The sequence below is a fragment of the Polypterus senegalus genome, chromosome 16 (assembly GCF_016835505.1).
Source record: "Polypterus senegalus isolate Bchr_013 chromosome 16, ASM1683550v1, whole genome shotgun sequence".
NCBI classification, from domain to species: domain Eukaryota; kingdom Metazoa; phylum Chordata; class Cladistia; order Polypteriformes; family Polypteridae; genus Polypterus; species Polypterus senegalus.
In genome coordinates this window covers 102570455-102593269 of record NC_053169.1, presented here as the reverse complement: position 1 = coordinate 102593269, position 22815 = coordinate 102570455, and the positions used below count along the sequence as shown (strand labels likewise).

The window sequence follows — 22815 nt, the reverse complement described above, 5'->3', positions numbered from 1 at the left end:
TGGTAGCCTTACACTAACTGACAATCCCAAATTGCTCAGTATGTGCGAGTGTGTTTCAGTGTGTGTGTGTGTCTCTTGTGATGAGTGGTTTCATTTCACATGTCGGTGTTCATTTTTCTACAGGTACTTCAGCATGACAAAGCTGTGTGTGTCAGACTATCAGCTGCCAATTCTCAGTTAGCCCCTTGTGAGTGGGAGTGTGTGCCTGGGTGGGCCATGATATGGATTGGCACACAGCCTTGGATGGTTCCAGCCTTTCAACTACCATTGCTGAGATAGGCAGCAATTCACTGTAAACCCAAAGAGGAGGAGTTAAATTGGATGGCTGAAGGGTTGAGTTTCACACTGCCATGTTTTAGTGTGAACATGGTGGTCAATAATAAAGCAATGAATAACTGAAGAAATAAATTAATAAATAAATAAATAGTGAGTGAGACTGTCATACTTCAGTAGTAGCCATTAGTAGTGCGTGGTACCTGTGCAGCCACACAAACCCCTTCAAAGGCATCATTTGTGCTTTGAGTGACTGCCACTGAAGACCATCCTCAAGTCATCTGAGTATATTTTCATAAATGCTTACAGGTTCCATTTTCCTTAACAAATTAAATATGCAACGTACAATTTCCACTTAGACATTTATTAAGATTCACTTTGACATCCAAGGCTACTGCACCATAAAGTGTCGTCAGTACAGTATTCATCATCAAAAGAGGAAAAAAACCACGTCTGACCCCACCTATCCTGGACACTTGTGATTGAGCCAATATGAAGTCACATCATACTGTGTCACCCTTTTGTTCTGCTGAGTATGTGTGTAAGATAAATACTTTTTCCACTTGATTTTCAACGTGAAATTCTAACTTCAATTTCCAAAGAACATTTATTTTGGGATCACAAAATCAAAACTTCAAAACTAGTAACAGAAATACTCCAACTCAGTGCCACAAAGGAACGATCTGCTGTCTGACTCAGTCCATTTTCACACAGCTTTTATGGTTACTTTTTTTGTGCGTTTAGCTTATACATGTTGTGAAAGAAGACCCCGTTAAGATCTGGGCTGCAGTCCACTGTGCCCCGTGTTTGGGGCAGCACTTTGCAGGAGGTTCCACACTATTAACATCCTCTATGGGTATGCCAAGGTCAATAGGGGCACTAGGCTTGAGAATGAAGGGGCACTGGATCTAGGAGTAGCAGCAATGTTAAGGTAGTGTAAGGGCAGTGGTGGTCAGAAAGGTCAGTGCCTGAGCTATCCCAGTCCTAGGAGTTAATTATGAAATATATGATCTCTGCTAGCCACTGTAATATACGGTAAAGGCATCTGGGGATTACTGGCACCATAAACAGGTCCTAAGACGTAGGACTGTGGACAAAACCTGAGGTCACCAGGGGAACAGAAGTTCTAGATTAGCCCCCAAAGATCAGGGACTCAACACAAAGAAAGCCAAACCTGTTTGAGGTTAAAGGTACTTCACGCTCAATTCGTCACTGAGCCTGAAGTCTGGAGGATAGTGAATGACATGAGGAAACGAGGACATAAAACAAGACGGAAAAATTCAGAAGCACTGGGAAACGGGTGCCAATGGCATTATCTGACAGGGTGAGTTGCACAGGGCACTCTGCCCGACAGACAAGGGGGCACATCTTTTGTCGTCAGGTCCAGTGGAGCAGCTCCACATTTGTACAATGGAAGAGCACAGGGTGTGCTACATACCAATATTTGTACTTTATTAGGGTTGTCCCCTAGGAGAGACTTTGCACAAGTATACAAAATTGCTCCCCACGATGGGTTTAGGTAGGCAATAAATTTGTGTAGATAATGTAAATTTACAGGGCTACTGTAAAAAGAAACAGAGACAGTGTTAAAAACGTCTCTGAACTCACTTATTCCTGGAAACTTCTGCATTCAGAAAAAGATAGAAGTTGGCATTCATTGACGAACCTGTGAATGAAGAAGTCAATCATGATGGTTCTGGTCATTTCTGCAATAGCCTCCCAACCCTGAATAAACTGGAACTTTAGACCTCAACTCTTTATATCTTTATGTTTTTACTGTATATATATTTATACAGACACACACTCATACATATTTATTTATGTATTGTCACACACGCAAGCTGAAGGAGCGGCTGCCTGACTCAATAATGAAATGTACAGGGAAAGGAGAAGAGTTGCACCATCGTTAACTAACCCACTTTTGTTTCCCTCGGAGCAGAGAACAACTTTTGGGACAAACAGTGACACAACTTCTGACCCCAATCCTTCCACCCCAGGAAGAGACGTGACTGGAAGTCAGCTAACACTGTGAACCCTGCTGCTCGTGAGGACAATACAGTTGTTAGACAAGCAGAACACTGAAGAGCACATAAATGGACTGTTGCTCTTATCCATCTGTTATTTAAGTGCCAGTGTTGGGTCAGTTTTTATTGTTTATAAAATGGGGTACGGACAAAAGCCCCAAAAAGGCCAATGAGGTTTTTCATTGTCACCCACGAATTTATGAGGTTGCAATGCTGGTAGAAGTGCCACCTCAAAACAGGAGACCTAGATTCCATTGCCAGCTTCATGGAGTTGGCACGTACTACTTGAGTTCCTGCACATCTTCACAGGGTTATGCTGCTTTTCTTTTACAATCTAAAGACATGCCATCTTTCTGAATGACAAATCTAAATTATCTGAGTGCGTAATTGTGGGGTGGTCTGCCAAGCGATGAACTCATGTGCCGTGCCGTGCCATGCCAGGTTTGTCCCTTGCGGATCGACACCAGCTCCATATACAGCACAATAATGATCCAGGAACACATTCAGACCAGCTTTACCTACACAATTTTCCTGAAGTTAGAACCCACATGGATGTTTTAATGGAGTTTTCAATAAAAGAACCCACATTGAGCTTTGAGAGCTCTCTGCCAAAGCTCAAAAACAGTGCCTGCTATTTGAGGGCTATTCATCAGTCTGCTTTTAGAATTCATGAAAGCTGTCTGTATTTATAAAATAAATGGCACACAAGTTTCCTAGAAGGTTCACACTTTTAGCGGAGTAACACAGCTGTAGTCAGTAGCAGATTTTCCTTTATGCTGTGAAGTGGCTTTGAAACATCTAAGCCAGAACTTTCTTAAAGCCCAACTCTAATCCAATTCAGAGCCCCATTTTGCAGCGCTGGGCACACAGCAGTAAGTAAACCCAGCATGAGCCCACTCACGCACACTCATGCCACTCTCGATCAGTTTGGAAATGACGACTGACTCCCAAAATCAGGACCTGCTATGATAAATTCGTTCCAATTCTCATCCTCAGGTGACACCAGCCAGTGGCCACTAGTTCTCTCATTGAGAAGAGCTCAAACGATGGGCCCTACTGTTCACCAAGCACCAGTCTCCGACAGCGAATGGTCAACACTTACTGTGCGTCGGACCCTTTGGATGTATTCACTGCATAAGCACTGTAAATTGCACACGCTGTTTGCCTCTCCTGTCCTCTAGTGTTAAATATGAGTGCAGCACATTTGAAAACCTGTAAATGGTATTCATATTTCAGAGCATCTTTAAAAAATATTGTTATTGTAAAGGTCTGTTCAGTTCATTTTCAGCTGAAAACATTTCCTATAAGAACTTTGTGAACTTAAAAAAAAAAAAAATGTAAACATATATTAGTAAGAAAACACGTGGTTTGTCTTAACCAAAACCTCATTATTTGCACAAAGTGTTCACTTTAAACAAGCACTTTCAATTCAATGACAGGATATATGTATAAAGTAAAACAAACCGGGTCGGCTGCTCCTGGGCAGACACCAGTGCCATCTCGTTTTTCAGCATCATGCACTGCTAATAAATAAGAGAAACACAAAATACGCGTTAAATCCCCTTCTCATTCTGGTTCAGTACCTTGGCATACATAATCAGCAACACGTTGACAATGTAAATAAGTATCTTGTCAGCCTTTCAAAGTGAACATTTGGTTTGCAGATGTTAAGTGTTCATTATATAAACAGCACAATTGTAAGTTTTTTTTTTTTTTTTAAATTATATTACTTGGTTTCCTCAGTAATTAACACCTATAAACAGACATGTACAGAGTCATCTTATAGTGTTTCTATTGATCTGCTTAAAGGTGTTAAATAAATTGCTTTTTATGAAGGGACTGAGAGCTATTTGTCATGTAAAAAAAACAAGTAGTGTGTTAGCAATCATAACCCACCAGCAATAAATTATGAAAGATAGTAAAGGAACAACATAAAAAGTTCATTTTTCAGAAGGCCTGGAGTGTTCTTATCCATTGTCTTCTCCGCTCTCTGTTGTGGTGTTGGCCACTCCTGAAGCAGCAGTCCAGATGGCTTAGTGTTTCATGAAGCTAGGCTGGCCAGTTCACATGGGCAAAGAATGGGTGAGATTTAATGTCCTCCACACCCGCCGCTCCAGCACCAAGTCTCTCAGTGGGATTAAACTGTAAAAGCTTCAAACAGAGAACACAATTTGTTAAGTGAAGATTTTGTCAGAGAATGCAACAAAATTCTAGGACTTCAGTTTTGGTTCTTGTAATTTATGTTAATTCTTTAAGTTCTGGCCCTTGTGTCCTCATTGCTATTTAAGAGCGGAGTCACCTCAAAACCCCACCGAAGTGCTGCTTAGCTTCCCTGCCTGTGCTGGTCAGTCCATCCTTGGATTCTCTTTCTATTCTAAATTCTGTCTTTTATTCTTTTGCTGTTCGCATTTCATTGCTGGATTTGGTTATTTCTGAGTTGCCTCTTTTTGGAGTTTCCACTATTAAAAGAAAAATTAAGCACTGCTTATGCTTTAAGCCAGAGGTTTTACAGTTCCCCTCTCCCCCCTGTGGATAACTAAACAAAAAGCTTTCATGTATGTGTGTAGTAGTGCTATTTAGAATTCCCGGTTCCTCACGTTTGTCATCCATTTCTTACTTTGATTCTTAGCTGACAATTTTCGATTAGATGGAAAGACAGACTTGACTCTTGATTTCGACTTTTGGCCTCTTTAACATTTCCACTCCTGGTCACTTCCATTCATTCCATTTGACGTTGACTTGTCTTCTCAAGCCAAAGGTTTTACAGATTATCCTCTCCCTTGTCGGGCACTTTTGTATATGTTAAGTATTTAAAAGTATTTTTGAATTTTTAAAAGCCAGAGCCCCATTTTGAAGCCTGCCTTTGGAATTTGAGGTCTGACTACCTAAGGTGAGGCCTACTTGAGGAAGACTTGTAAAGTTCTGCTCTAGCCATGGTGTGCACTTTCGTTCACCGTCAGGTTGTTATGCCTCTGTTATATGTCCTTTGGTATGGGATTTGTAAAAGCAGTGTTAATGTTTGTGATGTGCCATCTGTTGAATGACAACTGCAATGCATTTTAGTCAAACAAACGTTTGTGATATTGCGTTTAGTTGGAATGAATAATGCAATTTTTTTTCTACATAAAATACAAAATACATTGCAAAAGATGGTCAACTGCGAACGTTAGTGCTGAAATTTTCCTTTATTACTTAGATAGGTAACAGCACAGATAGTGTATTTATATAGAATGCAAAGGATTCTGTCTGTCTGTCATGCAATTATTCATGAGCCACTAGGGCTTCAACCTCGATCTTTGCCTTAATCGAGAGCTCAAGACATGAATGAAGTAAGTGAAGCTCAACATTTGGCTTACAGTAACCCCTGCAAAGTTGTCGGAGTTTGTGTCTTACTCTCAGGAAACTGAATAGGCAGACTTCAGGAGAAGGAGACGTGCAAAGGAGAAAAAGAAGAGCAGTGACATCAGCTGGGTGTGACAAGATGGGCAGAATCGGCTGTGTATTAATTGTGAAACAAATTCTGGAAGTTGCTAACACCGCCTGATATACACTGTGAATTTATGGAGCTAGAACCTTCATCATTGTCTTAATTGAAAGCTTATAACATGATATGTTCTGCACGTTCAAAAAAAAAAAGAAAAGAAAAAGTAAGGTAATAAAAGGCAATTTTAGGATTGTATGTCTGTCTGTGTCACTAGTTACAAAGATAAAATGAATAAATAATAGACAGGAGATTCTGTCTTTCAACAGCCAGCTCATAAGGCACCAAGACTGTGCTACGGTAAATGCACGTCCATATGACGAGTCGACTGCACTTCTGTTTATTTCACTTTGCTTCAGACAGACGGCTCGTGTCTTGATGCCATTAATCGAATTTGATGTTTTCAGTAAGTTTCATCCACCTACATACCCAGGAAGCACATGTCACCAGTGAGTCAGTTCTTCATCTCTACGCGTGTGTTATTAGTTACATGTCCGTTCCTTGGGGATTTTCTTTAATGTAGGATGCAACAACATTTAATAATACAGAATGAAAGACACATAATCAAATTCTGAATTCAAAAAGATAAGATGAGGACAGCTCAATGCTATGTTTTCAAATGAGAGTTTCTGTTTTTAGGGCACATGTCTTACAGCCTTGAATATTTTGGCAGTTTGGGAGAGAACTCCAGTTCATAATCCTGAAAAAACAACACACGGGTCCGCAACTTCCTAATTAACCCTTCCGACTCTCTGAAACCCTCAAGGTTCAAAACCAATAGCACTGTCACATTGGGCATTTTCTTCCCGTGACCTGTGCTGTCATTTTGTTTCGTTGTTCCTGTATAGGAAAGTGAAGCAGCCATTATCGAGATTGTTCCTGGACAGATGTTAGAGGCTGCCATGGACACTGGTGTTGGTGCCACCTGAAACCCTTTAATAAGGCATCAGTGCAAGAAGAAGAAGGAAGACGACAACAGGAAAGCCTTGCTTCGAAAATCATACTCATTTTAAAACAAAGCTTTTGACAGGTGTATTGGCAGAAAGTGAACAGGCTAACAATCATCATGGGAGGGTCCGCAGTGGCAAAGGTGGCCACTCAGGCAGTGTGTTCAGTGGACATCTGGAGCAGCTGGAGAAGCACCCTGATCTCCCCAACATTAAATGTGGTGAGATAATGTTGGGTATAATGCCAGGTACAGATATTTTCACTTGCTGTGTGGTCTTTTCGCATTTCACAATCGCCCCCCATCAACTGCTAAACTGGACATTTCTTTTTAACTGAACTCTCTGTAAAATGCATCAGGCAGTGGGCTTATAGTGATTTTGTGTTACTGGCTTTGTGGGATGTCTTGGGATCATTTTGTTGAGTGTGGATTTTGTGTTATTTGTCTTCATTTATATTTTATTGAAACTTTAATGAGTGTTCCTGTTTTATTTTCATATAATATCATGGAGTTTCTCATAGAGAGATGGTGAGGATGAAGTGCGGTGAAGGTGTTGGCTTTTTTGATCCTTTTATCTCAACCTTAGCAGTCAGAGAAGTGTAACCGGTCACCCGTCACAGGTGGTGTTTGTTACCTAACTTTAAAAACAGGTTCTGCCGTTACCGCCATCTCAGTGCCTATTACTGCATTTGCAAGAACAACAAAAAGAGACACTCAGAAGAAGAGCTCTGTCAGGCGCGCCCTTTAAATGTACCCTGCTTTACCCTCGAAAGCTGTCCATGCTTTTAAATAACTAAAGCTGCTGCTGGCACTGGCAGGGTGGCATTAATGATGTTCTGTTTGGACAAACGCTGCCTTAAGTTGAAGAACACAGACTACTTTACTTGTAAAAGTGGATTTACTTTTAATCAGAAACACAAAAGTGTGCCAGATGATGAAATATCACAGCTGAAACTCATCCATGGTGTCTTCTGCTCTCCCCACATTAAGTGTGCATATATCATGAAAAGTGGCAATTCTGTATGATGCTGTTAGAGGTTCAAGGCAGTGTCCCTTTTCTGTCTCTGCATAATGCAGTCCATAATAATAATAAAAGTCAATTACAGTTACAGAGCACCTTTCTCTCTACTCGAAGCAGTTTACATCGATGGTGTGCTCACCACACATTTACTCTTAGGTTGTGAAAAGGTGAGGCAGCTAATAAGCCAATCAGTGACAGAGGATGATTAGGGGGCCAGAATGTCCAAGCCGTTGTGGGCAATTTGACCAGGACATGAGGAAAGCCCTACTCTTTTTAAAAGATGCCAAATGATCTTTAAGGACCACAAATAGTCACTAAATTGGCCTCTGTGTGTGTTTGCCATGATGGACTGGCACCCTGTCTTGGGAGCGCTCCTGCCTTTCGCCCGATGGTTGCTGCGATATGCTCCAGCTGCCCATGAATACAGAGATGATAGAAAAGTAGAATTGCAGAATGTAAAGAAAGACAGGAATGAGATGTGAACTGGCTGACCACACAACCTTATTAGTAGGCACATAAACGTGAATTAAACAGAAGTGTGTAAAGAGACTGCTCACCTAAAAAGACACACATTTCAATATTATTGTAATAAAAAAAAGTTACTGCGTTAGAAATAAAGCCACAGTGATTAATGTATTTCCTGCCACGCAGTCAAAGGCGGCTTTAATCCCGTTTGCATGCTTACCTGTTGCACTAAGGATTTGGCCTCGTCTGACACGTAATCCGGCATGATTAGCACGGTGTGCCTATTGATCCCTGCTGGATGGCACTGATAAAGTGACTGTAAAAAATAAATAAAACATTTACCTGAAATTCGGAGGCGCACTTTACACTTTATGGAAGAGCTCTTACACAGAACACAAATGACTTCTGGCTTGTTTAAGACAAGAATGACCCCCTAGGAGCCCACTTCAGTTCACCGCATTCTCTTCAGAAGTCAGGCTCAGGGTGTTTACAGATCTTTATACAGAAAAAGCAAAATACAAGTACTGCAATGTAAACATCTCCTTACATGAAAACCTCTACATTCTGGTCTCAAGGCTAAGAATTAATAAATACATTTAGTAAACCAAAGCAAAACTAGTCAGAAACCTCACTCATCAGGGTCACAGCCAAGACAAAAGCATCACTGGCCACTCCAGATAAGAGCGGCTCATCACCCACTTTGGGACAATGGCACCACTTTAGGTTTGAGTTAGAAGGCTCAGTATGGAGTCTATACTTTGTGCTGTTGGTTTATTAACATTTATTAGCTTTTCCAAAGCAACTTACAAAAAAGGAGAACATAATCAAGCAGACATCAGTCTGGGGGACAAGATTAGGAAAGTAACCATCACAAGTGAGGAGCTCAGAACAAAATGAAGCCAAGTACACTTCCTTAGTTACAAGATTCTGAAATTACACTGACATTCTGTACCACACATCCATCCATTCCTCCATCATTAACATCTGCTATTTCAGTACAGAGTCACAAAATAGCACAAGGGGTACAAGACAGGAGTGAACTCTGGATGGGATGGCCGCCTGTAGCAGGGCACACTCTGCACTTAATCAGCCAAAAGTGTGGGAAATGAGGTACAGACAGGAGTGAGTTTTGCACACAGGCCTTTGGAGTAGTGAGGCAGGTTTGAGTACAAACTTGTTAGGGGTCTCACTTCAAAGAGCCACACAAATTTACTCAATTCTGAATAAAAAATGGATTTCTGTAAAACATCTAAAATGATCACTTCAGAAGCTGAAAGTCATAACACAGCTCCTTGAAGCAGACCTGAGCCAAAACCCAGGAAACAGCCCTGGATGGGCAACCGGCCCATTGCAGGGGCCACTCACACACCGACACACTGAGGACCAAAGCCAGGACCCACGAGGCAGTAACACTACCTACTGTGCAGCCATCCCCAAATCCAGGAGTGTAGAGCATCAAACTGAAAAAGCCTCCAGACTGGAATGGCTGCCAAGGGGGCTTCAATGAAGCTCTGAACAGAGGGCCTAAATACTTGTGTCACTGGGGTATTTCAGTTATTTTTAATAAGCTTGCAGAGATTCCTAAAATCCCATTTCTGTTTGTCATTTTGGGGTTCTGAGTGTTGCTTGATGAGTGAAACAAAGATTTGAAATTAATTTAGGACAAGGCTGCAACTTAAAGTGTGTGTGCGAGGCCTTTCTCAAGGGGCTGTACATTCACATTCACACACACACACAAATGCTAATAAACACAAGCAGAGGCCATCGTGTGCACACCGACTCCTGCAATGCACATATTTTAAAACTCAATTTCAATTTCTTTTTTAAAATCCAATAAATATGATGATGCTTGCTCATTTCATCAAAATAATACTTAGATTGAGTAAACTGACAAACAGCCCTTTTTATACACAAGTAAACAAAATATGCAGTTATTGAATTATTTATTCCCTGTTTGATAAAAGAACCACATCTTCATGCTGATTTTTTTTTTGGGTACTGCTCTTTGCCAATCCACCTGCCTGTGAAACTGCCAATTTTACATTATTGTGAACTACTTTGACCACCACTAAATAATTCCAACAAAACATTAGTTCTTGTTGGCAGTTTACTGCTGTATGAAATGAAATCAGTTATTATCTGTTGGCACTCGGCAGGGTTTCATGTCCTTCGCTTGATTTTTCACTTGGTTGCCTTACGGATAAGAGGAGATGCCAGTTTTTTGGTTGGATGGAAGCACTAGAATTAGATCAATTCAAATGTGTCCCCCACAGAAAACGTACCTTTCCACATAGTAATTCAAAAAGAATGGCTCCTAGGCTCCACCAATCACAGGCTTCGGTTTCCTCAGATATGCTCCCAATTTCTATATTAAAAAGAAAGTTGTTTTACTGTTAGCAGAACACTCTCAAGCCTATTGAATCCAATTCACAGTAGGCAGGTGCCAACATTGGGCATGAGACAGGAGCCAATCCAGGCCATCTTAGTGCTTTATGGTTAAAACTTATAACACATTTTAGGACATTAGCACACTTTCAAAGAAATAAGGGCAATATAAAATGAGAGAAAATGTAAAAGGTTTAACTCGTCACCTTGACGTCTGCCTGGGTAGTGCCCGTCAATTCACTAATGCAAGCGGCCCACCATCAGGACCTGTGAAAGATCCACTTATAATGGCACCCAACTGCGACTAAGCAAATCCTTGGTGGGTTGAATCTGAAACCCCCTGTTTTTATCCTTCATATTGGATGCTCGTTTACTCTCAAGGCAGCTCTTATGTCTGCTCATCTCTGGGCAGCACAATTCTTGTTAAATCGTACTTGAAAATCCTTGCCTTGGGAGGATTTATTTTAGAAACAGCACCAAGGGGCTCGGCAAAGACAAGTCTGTCAAGTGCTTCAGATGTGCACTCGGCCTTCTCTTCGCCACTGCGACCAAAACAGTCAAGAGGCTGCTTGCTCGCCTGCGCCCCCTGTAGTTCGTCTATGTCCTTGCGAAGGTAAACACTGCCACTGACGTCTTTTCTTTTTATGCTCATTAGTAAGTACTATCTTGTTTTTAGTTTCAGACTATTATCTTTATTTTGTAACGTATCTCTTTGCCGTTTTTCTGAGTTCCTTGTGTCATAAGTGACTGCAATCCAAATACGGAAACAGGTGTGTGTTCTGGACTGGGAGTCCCAAAGAACACAAGTGCCAATAAGCTTCAAAATCTTTTCCAATACTCCTCACTAGAGGGGGATATCTCCACCAAACCCCAGCTAGTAATCAGGTCAAGCACCGAATCTTTATAAATTAAAGGATTCATTCTTCACAAAAATAAAAAAGGTGTTTCTATTACAAGGAAGCTCGGTGGAGAAAAAAGGCAAAACAGAATTCCCTGTAACAGGAAGACAATCCAAGGTGAACAGAGTCCCGATATGGAATCCAAAAGGAAGGTCAAAACACAGACAGAAGGTTTAAAAAATCCAGAAAAAGCACAAGAGCTCACCAAATCCAGAGTGCATTCACAATGGTCAAGAAAGGCAGGAGAACCTTCAGGTTTATAGAGCGGAGGGCAGCTAAAGTAATTGGCAGGCAGTCTCATATCTTGGGGGGCCACTCACACAACAAAAGCAGCTTATATACACAAAATCGGAATAAAGTCAAAGATAAATGCACATAAATTAATAAATAAAAACTCAACATAACATATAAACATGAATCTGAACCCAAGGCAGTGTGAGGGATTCTAAAATACCCCTAAACTCTGTTAGCCTGCCTAGAATAGGCCTCACAACAGGTAGCCTGATCCCTAAACCCCACAGGGAGGCTTTGGCCTACACAGGCCCAAAAAGTGGAACAGTCCTTTAAAGTTCAAAGTACTCAAAATATACTTTAAATGTTCCAAAACTCACCAAAACCTGTCTCTCTCTAAAGTAAAGACAACATAAACTCTGGTTAGGGAGACCAACCCAACAAGGAATTGTAATTTCTAAAGATTTTATATTCAACAAAAAGAGAGAATAAAAATGGCAAAATATGTGTCCAAATCTGTAATCCAACAATCAAAACCCCAAAGACGGAAGCAATACACTCTAATCAATCCCTTATCATTGTTACCCAATCATCCAGAAACTCCACTTTGTAAAAATCAGAGAACATAACATAGGGAGGCTATGAAGAAACACTAGGAGCATAAGACTAATGCTGTTCAAGGTTCCAGTGCCAGTGGAAGTGTTTAGGAGATGAGGGAGTAGATCTGTTGTGGAATCTAAACAAGAAGATCTATGAGTAGGAGAGAATAGCAGAGGAGTGGAGGACCATCGGGACTGTAAACATTTATAAGGAGAATGACCATATTCAGGATTGTGGAAACCACAGAGGGATAGAGCTGATATCACACACAATGATAACCTGGGAAAGAGTTCAACGTAGAAGGCTTAGGAAGAAGACCGCCATTGGGCGGTGAGGCACTCTGGTTTTATGCTAGGGAGAGGATCAACTGATGAAATTATTGCACTGTGATGAATAGAGGAGCATCAAGAAAAGTCTACATGATTAGGCATTTATTGATTTGGAGAAGGCTTATTAAGAGTGCCACATTAAGAGGTCTGGAGGTGCATGTGAGAGAAAAGCGTGTGAGGACTGTCTAGGATATGAATGAGGGAGCGCTGGGGTAACAAATAAGATTCCAGTTAGAGAGGTTCTGTACCAATGATCTTCTTTAAGTTCTTACCTCTCTGATCTGGTTTAAGATGTGCTGACCCAAGATATAAAAGACCAATCCCCTGGTACAGACTTTGTGCTTATGACATTGTGTCATAAGGAGGAAATGGAGAGGAGCAATGAAGAAGGCCTTTGGAAGATAAGTGGACTGAGGATAAATATAAAGGAGACATCATATGTGAAGTTTAATGATGATCAGGATTCAGATGTTAGTCAGCAGGGAGAGCTACTGATAAGAGTGGAGAAGTTCAAATGTCTAGGATCAGAGGTAGCTCAAGATGGAGAACTGCATGCAGGGGTAATACACAGAGTGCTGTGAGAATGGAACAATTGGGCAGGAGGTATCAGGTGTATTGCGTGTTTGAAGAATTGAGGTGAAGGATCAAAGTCAGATTTTAAAGACTGTGGGAAGACCAGCAATGACGTACGGAGCTGAAAAGGGTAGTAAAGGAAGTGCCAGAGATGAAGATGGAAATGGCAGAAATAAGAATGCTGTGTGGAGTTACAAAAAAAGGAAAGAAATGAGACACCCAGAGGTACAACAACAGTGTGACAGACATCTAAGAAAACACAGAAAAGTAGGCTGAGGCAGCATAGACATGTGAAGAAGAGAGACAAAGAATATTTGGGCAAAAGAGATGGAAATGGATGTCCAGGGGAAAGTGGATGAATAAAGAAAAAGAAGAATGTAAGGAAAAGGGTTTGACGAGAGAGGAGCTACAGAATCAAGCTGTATGGAGAAGGTTGTTCAGGTGCATTGACCCCACATAAAGGTGGGAAAAGATGAAGAGAAAGAAGAAGCGGTTCGAACATTCAATCCGTAAACTCGAACACTGCACTAAAATGTTTCACTGAGTTCTAGAGCTGAGTCTTCGTGATGTGACTCCTAACAACTCTTGGGGGACTTTCTGAGGCATCTATGCAACTCCCCAACAAAATGCAGAGACGCTAAAATGGGGGAATGATACTCTTTAAACTATATTAATATCTTTCATAAGCTGAAGAATTAATCTAAAACACACGAGGTGATGTTCCTTGAAAAGAAAGCTTTAAGAAGTAAATACCCACAAAGCAAGTAACGAATAACACACATCTGTGCTCCTCTGTCACGGCCTTGCCATTCCTGGACACTGCCACCATTTCCAGTCGGTCACACCCGCACACACCACAACATGAATGTGTAAATGCGAATGTGCGTTACGACAAGCACAGCAGGGAGAAGTCAAGCAACTTTTACTTCTGGATTTGACTCCAAGCCAGCATTGAGTGCTGCCATCCTCATTTCCCTGGGGCATCGTTATAAAAATGAACACAAGCCAATTTACATTTCATCTGAAATGATTCTGCTTGAAAGATGCGATTGTGCAGCAAGAATCATTTTTAAAAGAATAAGTGTGTCTAATTGGGCTTAAAGACATTCAAGTCACCGGTAAATTGGACTACTATAACCTACTCAGGGCTGAAGGAGATGGAAAACTCTCACGTCTCTGCGCACTCGAGGTGGGCACTTTACTTTGTACTTTCGAAGCGAACAATCAGGTGGGCATCTTGAGAGGCCAACGTCTACCGTCGCCTATTCAAGCAGCACATGATGTTCTTATGAGGCCAGGAACGAAACTTGCACAGTCAAACTTCAGAAACGGAACAAGCATTTTAATGATAAATTGAACGACAAAACCACAGGGGAAGAAAATGGCCTGAAAGAAAACGAAACAGTGGAAAGTATCTGAAACCTTCACCCAACTGAAAATCGAGGAGAAAACATTCAGCGGATCAGTTAAGGACTGCATGGCCAAATCACATGTCAAATATTGTTAGAAAACTTCAAAATGTCTCTTTAATGCCAGGTTGTCAAACTCAGATCATGGAGGGCCGCCATGGCTGCAGGTTTTTTGTTCCAGTCACTTTCTTAATTAGTAATCCGTTACTGTTACTTATTTTGTGCCTTGATTTTAATCGACTTGCTTTTTAACATTCAGAACCCTAACCTTAGCTAACTCTTGTCCTAGAAGGCCAGCATTTTCAGTCAATGAGAAGCCAAACATGTTATTTAATTTTACAGCTTGGTAGTGCTCTCCTTCTGCCATGCCAAATTTCTAGTGGACCAGAACTCATCAATACTTCTCAGATTATTACTTTTTTCTTTTGAAATATTTTATTGTGTGGACAGGGGCAGTATCTTCCCTGGGGCACAAGAGGGCAACCAACCCGGACTGCATCGGGGGCGCCTGGATGGTTCCAGAGAAATAGACTGCAGCACTTCCGCCACACCAGGATGTTGGTGCCGGAAGATCATCATGGAGCACCTGGAGCATTATAAAAGGGGTCGCCTCACTCCATTTGGAAAGCCGGAGTCGGTCATAGTGGACAGAGCTTGTGAGAGAGGAGTTAAAGCAGCAAAAGAAAAGAAAAGGAAAAGGAAAGAGAAGGACTGTAGCAATATTGTTGTTGAATTAAAGAGAAGAAGAAGAAAATAAACATGCGTCTTTGGACGTCTGGCGGTCTCAGTGTCCAGACTGGTCTTTCACATTTGAAACACAAATGGAAAGTTTTGGCACGTTATGTGTCTCATTTTTTGACCGTTGGTTACAAGAAAAAAGAATAAATAAAGGCTTTACTGAGTGGCCAGTTTATTAGGTACACCCCTACCTTCATCCATGTTCTCCATTCCAACATGTCCTCCATCATATGATAGTAGTATGTGGTATACAAGGCAGATTGGCATTTTACTCATTAGTCTGTGCTCACTGGAATGGGCAAATCGAGTGATGTTTGTGACTTAGAAGCATGGCACTATAAGTGGCACCAGGTCTGTTGTTTTTAGCACCATCCAAATGGCTGCTGTCAGAGGTGCAAAAAGCAAAAATGCTACTAGTGACCAGCGATCCTGTGATTGAAAACAGCTTAGGGATAGATAATAGAAGTGAAAGGAGAATGTTGAAGATCAACGAGAAAAAAAAAGGGTCAAAGCCCAATTCAACATGCCACCTCACAACGCAGCACTTTTATGAGCTGCACCTTGAAGGGGTGAAACAGCAAAAAAAAAACACGTTGGGTACCAATGTCCGCATGTCTCTAGTGGGCACAGAAGCATCAACACTGGACCAATGAGAAGTGGGGAAAAAAGTGGCTTGGTTGGAAGAACCACTACTACTCCTTAGATACTGTGCTAATAGCAGGATCAGAATTTGGCACAAGCACCACCACAATTCCATGGAGTCATCCTGTTTGGTGTTAACAGTACAGACCGGTGCTGGTCATGTGATGGTAACAACCCCTGACACCCATTAAAGGAACATCTGAACACCAACTTGGTCAACTTGACCAAGATAATCCCTTCATGTCCATACCTAGATAGAACCTTCCAGCATGATGGTGCACCGTGTCACACCGGCAAGTGACACACATGACAGGGAGTTTTCATGGCTTTCAGTGCTCTGCACAGGCACAGATATGTTTGGCATGAGATGGAAAGGGCTGTAGACAGCATGGCAGATCATTTCCACATGGCACAACACACTCAGTATAGAGCAGAGTCCAAATTCATGCTGAAGACCAAAGGACGTTACAAGGGCCTAATAAGCTGGCTGTCTCACGCACGCTCCCCTTGTGAGTAGCGTTGTAATGCTGACCACCACCACGCCACCCAAATGCTCACCTGCTCTCACTGCGCTCTAAAGCGGATGCTTCCCTGCATGCTCCCCGTGTATGTATCAAGCAGCGCTTACCCTCGCTGCAAACAGTTGAATTTTCATTTGATCCTCCGTGATTTTGTTTTTAAAGACACAGAGGCGCATCAAATTAAAACACTGAGTCTCCTGGGTGATACATAAGCAAGCTCAATCCCGGCACTAACATCTACCGGTCGAGGGGGGGAAACAAAGCAAAGCCATCCGAAGCATCCGCCTTTTGATGTCCAAAGGTTCTGAGGCCGCTGAAGGCTCCGGTTTTTCTTTACGGATTCTGCCAAAAATCAAGAGCCCCGGGGTGAAATAGTACAGGCTCAAGTAGTGTGCCTGATGGACAGATATGAGACGAAATGGTAATAAAGGGGATGATTAATGCAGCACCTTGGCATGAGCCACTCTGCAAATAATTTGTGATGGCAAAGGTGTCCCCTTTTACCCAGAATATTTCTGCATATTTACATGAGCACGGCAAGGGGAATGCAAAGAGACCCATGGCAAGCAGGTGAGCAATTTCTACCAAACTACATCTCGTACTTCTAATTAAATGCCGACCACGGACGAAGCAAGGGGACACCATGAGCCACCAGAATAGCTTCAGTGTCACATTAGACAACATTTCCTGAAGTTTTCAATCGTGATCCTCATAGACCTAGCGAGTCGGAGGTGTTGTCAGTGACCTGTGACGACTTGTCACCTAGTGTGACATACCTAGCGACTCACTTCAACTAGTCTGCGACTCGCCCCTCAAACTGCTTTGGTTTTGTTTTGAGTTGTAGGTTGTGGCTCTGTGTGTACGAGGGCCGAGAGTCAATGAACGGTCAGGCAAAAGTCCAATGCACAGAATGAAAGCCAAGGAATAAGGACCTCACAAACAGGACAGAAGTTCATCTGTCTGATGCCTCGGGTTTTACACACCACAATATGAGGGGGGAGGGAAATGAAAATAAAGGGCTGACATGAGAGCTGAACTCAACACACATGCCGCGGCGACTCCACAGGCAGCACTTGATTAGCCGTCAGGAAAAGGTGTCAGCTCAAGTGTACTGGAGGGCCATCTCGCAGTCACTAAATTTGACAAGCCTAGCGATTTTCAGTCATGTAAACTGACATGTTGATATCAGCAAATGCAGTCAGCAAGTCTCACATCCCCAACAACTAGAAGTCACATAATGTGACATCAGCTTAACGCTTGCACCCTTAATGTTATGCAACAGCCAAGCTTTACTCCTTGGTTTCTGTTGCTTTGCCCGGGGATTGTTTCCTGCCTTGCACCCTGTGTTGGCTGGGATTGGCTCCAGCAGATCCCCGTGACCCTGTAGTTAGGATATAGCGGGTTGGATGGATGGATGTTTATGTTTTAATGTAATTACCAGAAGATATGTTTATCTCTTATTATTTGTTATTATATCCCTATAAATGTGTGGCCTGATTGTTTAATCAACCTCTGGTGACTCACCACGATCCATCACCGCTTAATACAACAGTAACTGGCCACCCAATGGTGGAAACCTGTGACCCACAATGCTCTACAGTGAAGGCAGCTTGGCACTCTAGTGGCTCGAGTATTGAACTACAAAGCACAAAATTACTAATATGACATTCAATAAGTAAGGGCAGTGGTCACTGATGGGGGCACACCAGTCCACTACAGAATCCACGTGCCCACGACCACAGTAGGCTGAACTGGACACAAGGCTGGAAACTACACTGACCTCACACCTAACACGCCTATAAAAAGTAGGGCTGCAACGATAAGTTGACGCAATCAACGACACTGACTACAAAAAATCATCGACGTGGATTTTTCATTGTCGACGCATCATAAACAGAACCTTCAATAGAGGCTCCAGTCACAAAGAACCACATTGGTTTTTGTAACTGCAATGCACTACATGAACGTCTGGGGGCAGAATCGTTTGTTATTTGTCAAGACTGCACACAGTCCTAGCAACGCAAGCATCCTGGAGCTGTGATGCTGCCACCATTTCTCGAGAGGTCAGAGTCATGTGTTAACGTTGATGTTTGTACTATAATGTGCATATCAAGTTTTTGACACTGATAGTTAACCCTTAAACTGGCACATACTTGGGGTTTAATGCACCCCTGGATGCCAGAAACATTTTAGTTGTACCTTTAAGTAAACATCACAATTCACAAAGAAAATGTGAAATTTTAATGGAACGCATTTTTTTCATGCAAAGAGCATCACAATTACTGCAACGCTGATCATTTTACGCACTGAAAATGAACTGTAAAAACTATAAAAATATGTTCAAGGTGCAACTGAAAATTCAGTAAATCACCGAGCCAACTGCGCTTGAACTATCTGCATGCAAACACACAGACGTAAATGCTGATGATTGCAGGCTCGTCTAGTGCAGCGGCTGAAGTTTTTTTTATTTTTAATAAATTTGCAAAAACCTCAAGTAAACTTTTTTCACATTGTCATTTTGGAGTGTTGTGTGTAGAATTCTGAGGAAAAAATGAAATTAATCCATTTTGGAATAAGGCTGTAACATAAAATTGTGGAAAAAGTGATGCGCTGTGAATACTTTCTGGAGGCACTGTATGTGCACTTTAGTTTGTATTATTTAATGTATTTCTTTTTTATTGTAATGGTCACACGAATATAAAACATCTGATTATTTTCAAATTCATATGCTTCACTGGTTGTTATTTTAATCTGATTATTATTAATTTTAATTGTGTTAATGCAGAGACATCAGGGTGACATTCACAGGTTGACGGACGTGAGCAGATGAGGTAAGACATGCACTGGAGCCCAGAACAGGATGTGCAACCACAGGTCACAGGCATCAAATAATCGTGACTAATCGAAAAAAATTGAACGATTAGTCGACTACCAAAATAATCATTAGTTGCATCCCTAATAAAAAAAGACTCCCTTTTTATTGTTATTCAACCCTGAATCCCAGTGGATCTGGTTTGGCTTTTTAGACAAAAGAGATCAACAGAAAAAGACTCTTTTAATGTGAAAGAGAAAACAGATCTCTGTAAAGTTGTCTAAATTAATGTCAACTAAGGTGATGAAGATGGTCAAATATTCAAGTGTACAGATTTTAGACAGCCCTAAACATGACCTGAATAGCACAGGAGAGAAGTCTGTGTGACCAAGGACACGGTCGACCCTGGCCCACCTATCAGCTCCAGGATCAGTGTCACCAGCCCACTGATTTTGGGCACAACTGCTCCAGGTGATTGTGTTTCTGCAAAGGTAATGATTTCGTACGTGGCCTTCAACAATTTTTAAGGAATGCGGAACACATGAGATTTACATTTTTTGAAGCCATACTAGGATACATTAAGAAACGTTATAAGTTGGTGACGATTTTCTGAACATCTAAATAACTAGAGATTTGTTTTCTCTCTAAATTTGCAGAATTTTGTAAGGGAAATAGCATTTGGTTTTATTTTCTTAAAATCATATTCACTAACTCCAATCGAACACCTATTGGAAAAACAGCCGACATCTTCACCTTACAAATAAACCGTGGCCTTCTCTTGAGCAGCGCGGCTCCATTCACAGTTATAGGGGGAGGCAGCTGGACGCCTGTGGCTCATGAATTAGGAGAGTCTGCTAAATGGATTAGCCGCAGCCTCACTCGGGGTTCAGTCTCAGGGCCACAATTAGTTCATATGAAAACATTTCCATCCACTGCTCTCGTATGAAGAGTGTCGCTTGCTGCTGCAGCACAGCCATCGGTTGTTTTCGAAAGACACAGACATATAAATAGCTAATTGACTTTAGAAGATTTAATACTAAACAATCATGGACCAGATGCAATTTTTCCTCATAAAAGACTACTTTAGCGTAAAAATTAATTTGGCCTTAACAAGAGATGAAGACATCAACAGAAGCTGAAAGTTTAAATTCTGCTTTTTAATCGGACTGCTTATGCACTTTTTATCACGTATAATGTGTTATCACATACTTTTTATCTCTGCAGTCAGGTAGTAGCTGTAATGTGATATGGAAGGAGTGCTGTGAAATTCAGACTGGTGTGTCCAACCAGCATGAAACATGGGGCTACTGCCTACAGCCATGAACAACAAGCATGTAAGACAGGCCAATAAATATGAAGGGCAGTATACAGCATACTCAACAGAAACAGCACCACACGCAGTAACTTAGACAGGGAGTTAAGGCACTATAAAAATAATAAAAACCACACTATGCACAGTCAATTAGAAGGGCAGACACATAAGTTAGATAAGACAGTTAATGCATTATATAGTAGAAATAACACTTAAACAGTAAAATAGACAGGGAGACAGGCAGATAGTTAAGGCACTACACAGCAGAGAGAAAGGCATTATATAATAAATAAAAACAGTACTATATACAGTAAATTAGCACTATAAAATAGATGGAAACAGACAGATAGAAAGGAATTATATAAATTAGACAAACAGATAGGAAAGGACTAGATAACAGAAAATCTGGAGTGCGCTCTCCTTGACTTTCTCTTATACTGAGACAGAGGATAAGGTCATCAGAAACACTTCCAATTGCGCAATATTTCTCAAATATTATATGTCTTTGTTTCTCATCATAACTAATTGATAATATCAATACACAATCATTTATCTCTATTTATAATGAAATTTTACATTAAAGTTACATTTTCACACTTGAAGGAAGGAAGGTTGAATTTTTTTCATGATTACATATGCATTACCTAGACTATGTGCAAAGTTAAGAGAGTTATAGTCACCTAAAAACATAGAAAACGTGTTAGTATTATATGATATTTATTTATTGCTATAGGTAAAACTGCATTTAGCTACATTTAATTATGATAATGATGGCAGAAATAAAATATAAAATTAAATGTATTAGCAGGAACACGACGAGGATGTAGCAACTTATCGGTCCCATTACATCTTTATATTTAAATGGCATGTTCAATGTTTACACATTAATTGTTAAACTGATGATGAATAAATTAGAATAAAATTAATAATAGTTACTGAAAGAATGTGTTATATTAAATACAGTTTTTAATATACAGTGGAACCTCAGTTCACGACCATAATTCGTTCCAAAACTCTGGTCGTAAACCGATATGGTCGTGAACTGAAGCAATTTCCACCAGAGGAATGTATGTAAATACAATTAATCCGTTCCAGACGATACGAACTGTATGTAAATATATTTTGTTTAGTTTATAAGCACAAATATAGTTAATTATACAATAGAATGCACTATTATGCATAGCGTAATAGTAAACTAAATGTAAAAACATTGAATAACACTGAGAAAACCTTGAACAACAGGGAAAACTAACACTGCAATAGTTCGCACTACAGTGCTAGGAACCGCTCGCTAAAAACACTTTTTTTTAATGAGTTTTAAGCACAGGGAAAAAAATGAACATTTGAAAAATAGGTAATTTAATAAACCGCCAAGAAAAGTAACATTGCAACAATGCACGCTATGAACTAATTACTGTAAACAGAACTGAAAACAAAATCAAGCCTTTTCTACCTTATGTGTCCGGCCCTCCCTCCCTCTCTCTCGCTCACTCTCACTTTTGTGTGTCTCTCTCTCTCTAGCACGCTCCTGTGCGTGTGTTTGTGTGTCTCTCTCTTTCATGCCTGTGTGTGTGTCTCTCTCTCTCTCGCGTGTGTGTGTGTGTCTCTTTTTCATGCCTCTGTGTGTGTGTGTGTGTGTGTGTGTGCATCTGTCTCTCTCTCTCTCTCTCTCTCTCCCCCGCGCCTGTGTGTGTGTGTTGCGCTGTCTCTCTCTTGCTCGTTCGCTCGCTGCACAGGAAATGCACAGGGAGAGACTGAACATGTACAAACCAAAAGGAAAACTGGCTTGTTCGTATACCGAGTGTGTGGTCGTGAACCGAGGCAAAAGTTGGGCGAACTTTTTGGTCGTAAACCGATTTGTACGTGTACCGAGATGTTCATGAACCGAGGTTCCACTGTAGTGTACACATTTATATTTCCATGATACAAAAAATTGATTGGTTGTTTAAATAAAATACGACTTCCAGTTGAGTAATTTTTCTCAAATTTCAGATCTGTTTGCTTTTTATCACTATAAATATCTATAGATAGATAGATAGATACTTTATTAATCCCAAGGGGAAACTCACATAATCCAGCAGCAGTATGCTGATACAAAAAAAAAAAATACAAAATTTGAATCATTTATCTGTAATTATAATCGTAATTTATTTG

General features: G+C 41.0%; 1 protein-coding gene across 1 annotated transcript in view; it reads right to left on the bottom strand.

The window, feature by feature from the left end:
• Positions 1-1713: 1713 nt before the first annotated feature.
• The window catches only part of rps6kc1 (ribosomal protein S6 kinase polypeptide 1), a 134373-nt gene continuing 113271 nt past the window's right edge, over positions 1714-22815 (bottom strand). Inside the window, exons 14-16 of the mRNA XM_039738095.1 lie at positions 10493-10575; positions 8431-8526; positions 1714-4448 (exon numbers count right to left, since the gene is read on the bottom strand). Coding sequence (XP_039594029.1) covers positions 4347-4448; positions 8431-8526; positions 10493-10575 — 281 coding nt within the window. The 3' untranslated portion in view covers positions 1714-4346. The remainder of the gene's footprint in view (positions 4449-8430; positions 8527-10492; positions 10576-22815) is intronic.